At 39.8% G+C, this 5,661-nt stretch overlaps 1 protein-coding gene across 1 annotated transcript; it reads left to right on the top strand.

Moving 5' to 3' along the window:
* Window positions 1–738: 738 nt before the first annotated feature.
* LOC138351934 (adhesive plaque matrix protein-like) lies at window positions 739–5,220 on the top strand. Its single transcript, XM_069304103.1, has 2 exons — window positions 739–908; window positions 4,692–5,220. Exons 1-2 carry the CDS (start codon window positions 739–741, stop codon window positions 5,218–5,220), a joined length of 699 nt encoding a protein of 232 aa, XP_069160204.1.
* The last annotated feature ends 441 nt before the right edge of the window (window positions 5,221–5,661 follow it).

The raw sequence follows: 5,661 nt of genomic DNA, 5'->3' as shown, positions 1-5,661 counted from the left end.
ACTGCCAAGTAGGCTCACCAACTTTACACCAAATGTCAGGAGAAAATTACTCTAATGATCTTGACTAAAGCTTGTAACAAAAATATTTTTTATGAAAAGTCAAGTTTCGCCGCTGGGTTATACATGAAAAAAATAAGAAATTTACATGAATTTTTTACTGTTGAACTTTCACAATATTTCCACCAAATATTATTCTCTACGTTTACGCACTATTACAGAAGAAAATGTATATATATTCTGTTTAGCATTGTTAAAGTGTGGCCACGTCTGTGGTAGAAAATAATAATATTAATAAAATACTATTAATAGTTTCATTCAGTTGTAGTGCTGCATTCTTCTCTTTGTTGCCTGCTATTCTACTTTCACTCATTTCTAATCACGTTTTGACTTAATGCAGTGATTGCGTTACATGTACGCTGAAAGAGAGTGCATCTTCACTATACTCAAAAACAGCTCATAAGAGTTGTGAGATCAAAGAAGGTTTGGGAGATACGTGATAAAACCCGATCGAAAAATATTCATTGCAGCAGAAATGATGGAGTAGTTTGCTGAAGACAGTGAACTAAGATGGTTGATTACCGTCAAGGAGCATCAAGGCAAAGTAACAACTATAAAGACTGTGTCTAGCGGCAGCTGCTGCAACATTTTAGCATTTACTGCAAATTATATCACCATCCAGGACCGGTACTGTCGCCGGTCGGGAGATATGTGGCAACAGATACGATTATAGCAGCAACAATGACAACAGCAACTGAAGTATCGGCGACGGCAGAGGCAACAAAGTCAGCCGCAACAGTAGCAGCAACAGGAATAGTAGAAGCTGCAACAGCAGAAGCAGCAACAGCAAGAGTTGAAGCAGCAAGAGCAACAAAGTCAGCAGCAAAAGCAGCACCAGCAACAGCAAGAAAGTTAGCAGCAACAGCAGCAGCAACAGTAGCAGCAACAGCAGGAGTAGAAGCAGCAACAGCAGCAGCAACAGTAGTAGCAACAGCAGGAGTAGAAGCAGCAACAGCAGGAGTAGAAGCAGGAACAGCAGCAGCAGCAGCAACAGCAGGAGTAGAAGCAGCAACAGCAGCAGCAACAGCAACAGCAGCTGCAACATCAACAGCAGCATCAACAGCAGCAGCAACAGCAGCGTTGCTCTGGTGTTGGGCTGCACTAACTTGGCTAACTTTGACCACTTGGCAGCCTGCGGGACAGACCCCCCCCCTCCCTCCCCCCACCTCACAACTTTCCTCAAACTTCTCGCCCACTAAGTAATGGTGTGGCGCTGCCTACTCTAACCTATTCACTTCTTGCGATTGCATGTGAGACAACTTTTTGCTTTTAAAATTTTAAGGGTGACAATGAATTTTCCCATTTGTGCCACAATAAAATCGTACGTGTCTTCACGCTCAAGACTCGTCTCCTCGTCTCCAGGTGCCTGCAAGCGTGTCGACGTTCCAGCGTGCATTTAAGCATGTATCAGGGCACCGCTGGGTTACCTCCTCTCCGCGTATTCTAGTTTATTATATGTAAGAACTCGTCTAGTGGAAAGTCTGACTCGACCGGCGGCCACAATACCACTATCACCCAACATTATATCTCTCAAGACTATGCTCGGAAGTCAGTGTTTACAAATGTACATCTTTACTTTTTCCCAGAAGTAAAAACACTGGCATCTACAATTTGGTGATTTTGCAATGTATTCTTGCGTCTTACACCGTGTATTATCGGCCAATAAGCCGATACGAGGCGTTGTGTTGTATTCTTATGTTCTCATGTACGTATATTTTAATTATTTTTGAGGATAAATATAATTTATAATTTGATTGCCAGAAGGCATGATTGTTAATTTATGTATTTTTGACGATTTGTTCTTGTTTTTTGAAAAGAAACATTCTCATAGCTCTGCACAACCGTCCGGTCCTTTTATAACTTTCGAATAATTACTTATAATTTTATAGCTTGTGAATAATTCTGTACAAATCGTCATAAGGTGGTAGACGAGAGAGAACCTTAAGGTGAAGGCATATCCTTGTACCTCTGGTAATACAGACACAGCTATTACCCCTCTTCTTCATCGCTCAGCTTCTCCTCTGGATAGTATAGGGAGTAACTTCTGGAAGTTCTAACTCCCTAACCCCTGCCCAAGACCAGGTTTGTCAAGCGAGAGCCACTACAACCCAGTTGATCCGGGATTTCTGACAGGAAACAGTTCATTTTTTTTCTTCTTAAAGTTCACTTTGGTTCCGGAAATATTTCTTATGGTTGCTGCGGGGATAGTGAAGAGCCTTGGACCTCTGATGTTCATATAGTGTTCACTGATTGTGCCTATGGCACTCTAATCTTCACTGGCTCTATTCTGAATTTATTTACATTTCGGCTCCCTTCCTGTGAATGTATTTTGAGAGCTTTGAGACGGTACAATAATTTAGGTGCTCTATCTCGTCTATGTATGTCGCATATATTCTTTGTATTCCCAATATTTTAGCAATCTCTCCTACTCTGGAAGGAGAAGTGCATGCTCAAGACGGGACAACACAAGTGATTTGAATAGGATAAGCATTGTGATGAGATCCATGGATTTTAAAGTTCTCATAATCTATCCTATTGTTGTTCTAGCTAATACTATATTTCCTTAGTTATCTTCACTAAACAAGGTCTTTAGACATAATTATTGCAAGATAATTTACAGGTCGTTTTCCTAGTATGAGGAGATCTGCTTTGGGTCTTATACTCTGTATTTCGTTTAAGTTAATTGTTTTCATTCCTAAGTACTAGCAATTTATCCCTGTTAACCATAAATGTTATTTTTCCTTTGCCCAGTCGACAAAGTTATTAACATCGGCTTGTAGTTTTGCAATGTATTTTACAAAAGTAATTTTTCATGATAATTTTTTGTGTCATCTTCAAAAAATGACACGAAGCTGGGATTTGTATTTTTGTTTGTATCTGATATGGGAATGAGAAGCAGCATTGGCCCAAAGACTGTGCCTTGAGGCACAGAGTTTTTCACTGTATTTGGACTTGATTTTGGTCACATTGTTACTTTTTGCATTTTGTTGGTCAGAAAACTAAATATCCATCGCCTCTTTTTACCTGTTGGTCCTGTTGTTCTTATTTTATGGACTGTTCTCCATGATTATATTTATCAAATCCTACATCATCAGTTTGTTTTTGTTCTGATGCTTCGGTGATTGTCAAAGTGGCTGACTGAAAGGGAGGACTTTAGTGTTCTATATCCTCTCCTCTCCACCCGTCAGCCTCTCTTCACTGGAAGGCATCTCTTCATCGATCAACTTCTGCTCTAAACTATTAAAAAAAAAGTTATAGAAATCTATATGGAGGTATATAGGGTTCTCAGAATCACTGGCGAAACTCTATGGGAAATGAAACCCATGTTTTGTTATAAAATGGTACTGTACTTGAATTTTTACGTTGTAATTCAGTTATTTCTGTGGTAAAACGTTGTTCACAATATATTGTATTGTCATAATTATTTAATTAATACATATTAACATATTTTTGATATATGTTAATATTTCTCACCCAGCGCATAGATTCGAAGCTCTTGTGGATTTTATCATTGATATATATCACATTATTGTGATTTCTCTATATATTTTCACTCCATTTGTATTAATATAATGGACAGAATTAAAAATTGTATCAATTTCCACTATAACACCTTTGATTCCATTTCAACTCGCACTTCTAAGACAAGACTTGCAACTCCTTATTCCATCATATCCCAACCAAACAAAAATATCAACTTAAGACATAGTGAACGTAACAGCACCCAACACGATCGAGGGTTTCCACTTAGGCAACGTTTAGAGCAATCATGATACACTATGAGTTCATCGTTAGGTCTTGCGTACACGCTGGTCTGAGCTCGATCACACCCTCTCTTCATCTAAACTACGGGCCAAGACAGGGACACAATAAAGATTACGGTTGAGCCTTTTCTTCTTTTGATAGCACCTCTTAAGTCTCATTCCCAGCTCCTATCATAGCCACGCTCGCACACAGCCCGAAAACACAAACCTGTTCATATTTCATAGTCAAATTCAAGTCCCCGAAAAAAACTACTTTAGAGAGACTGTCTCCAACTGCTGTGAAGAGGGAAGCAGGACTTAAGGCGCTATCCTCGCCTCAAGAACCTATAAGTATGGTCTGGAGGCAGAAATAACCAGGTCTTTAGGGAGGGCCGCGAGCAAGAGCCCCAGGCAGGGAAGGCCTTCGGGTACAACTTCACCAGTCTGGACGATGGAAGGAGGAGGCCACTGGAGACCCAGCCGACCCTGAAGTGCGCCTCTTTATTGGTCGTAAAGATGCGCCATGTTGCGGTAACTCCTGCTGGTCTCCGAGGCTCTACCCTGGCTCGCTCTGTTAACATTCTTCCCCTTTTTTCGGTCGAGGGAGTTTCTTCCTTCTCGTCGGCTCATTCTTCCCCCTTTTCATATGTGCATTCTTGTTGTTATTTTCGCATTTTATTTCTTGGCATATTTTCCTGTCGTGAGTTATTGTTTATTTTTCTTTGCCTGGTTCATTTTTGTCTATCTTCGCCTGATATACCTTTCTCAAGATATTTTATGATTTTTTTCGTATTTTATTTATATTACAGACACTTTGTTGTCCTCTTCTACACCCTAAGCTTCTGCTTCCACTTTCTCGCGTATATCTTCTGCATTCTAGCTCCTATACAGATACATCGTCTACCCTGATACCTTCTACAGATATATCGCCTACCCATATACCTTCTACAGATATATCGCCTACCCTTATACCTTCTACAGATATATCGCCTACCTTTATACCTTCTACAGATACACCGCCTACCCTTATACCTTCTACAGATACACCGCCTACCCTTATACCTTCTACAGATACATCGTCTACCCTTATACCTTCTACAGATACACCGCCTACCCTTATACCTTCTACAGATACATCGTCTACCCTTATACCTTCTACAGATACACCGCCTACCCTTATACCTTCTACAAATACACCGCCTACCCTTATACCTTCTACAGATACACCGCCTACCCTTATACCTTCTACAGATACACCGCCTACCCTTATACCTTCTACAGATACATCGCCTACTCTTATACCTTCTACAGATACACCGCCTACCCTTATACCTTCTACAGATACATCGCCTACCCTTATACCTTCTACAGATACACCGCCTACCCTTATACCTTCTACCCCCATACCTTCAAACCTTGATCACTTATTTATGTTCTTCAATATATTTTTCTTCAGTTTTATCTTTGTTTTTTTTTGTGTTGATATAAGTAATTTATTTGCGGCGTATCTGTGCTGCCTTTTCTTTTTCTTCTACGTCTGCTCCTTGACTCTCCTCTTTGTTCTTTCTTCTTATTTCAGTTCTTACATTTTAAAAATTTTATCTCACTCTTTCTTTCCGTCTCAAGACATAACCTCCCAGTTATCTTCAGGAAAATTATTATTTTCCTATGTAGTTATGAAAAGTAATCCACATAACTATATAAACTCATAGAGAAAATTAGAACGGAGGAAAATAACAATTCTAATAATAATAATAATGGGTTATGGTGACAACTCAACATGGACCTGCAAGACGATCCTCAGTGAGAGCAAGAACAGGAGCTGCTTGAGAATGTCGGGAGAAAACTGTTAGAAACTAAG

The sequence above is a fragment of the Procambarus clarkii genome, chromosome 51 (genome assembly GCF_040958095.1).
Source record: "Procambarus clarkii isolate CNS0578487 chromosome 51, FALCON_Pclarkii_2.0, whole genome shotgun sequence".
In the NCBI taxonomy this organism is placed as follows: Eukaryota; Metazoa; Arthropoda; class Malacostraca; order Decapoda; family Cambaridae; genus Procambarus; species Procambarus clarkii.
The sequence above is the reverse complement of the archived record's forward strand: the minus strand, read 5'-3'. Positions and strand labels throughout refer to the sequence as shown.

Coding starts and splice junctions, on each gene's coding strand:
- LOC138351934 (XM_069304103.1), top strand. CDS start 739: ATGACAACAGCAACTGAAGTATCGGCGACGGCAGAGGCAACAAAGTCA. Junction 909..4,691: donor GCACCAGCAACAGCAAGAAA/GTTAGCAGCAAC, acceptor GCTCCTATACAG/ATACATCGTCTACCCTGATA.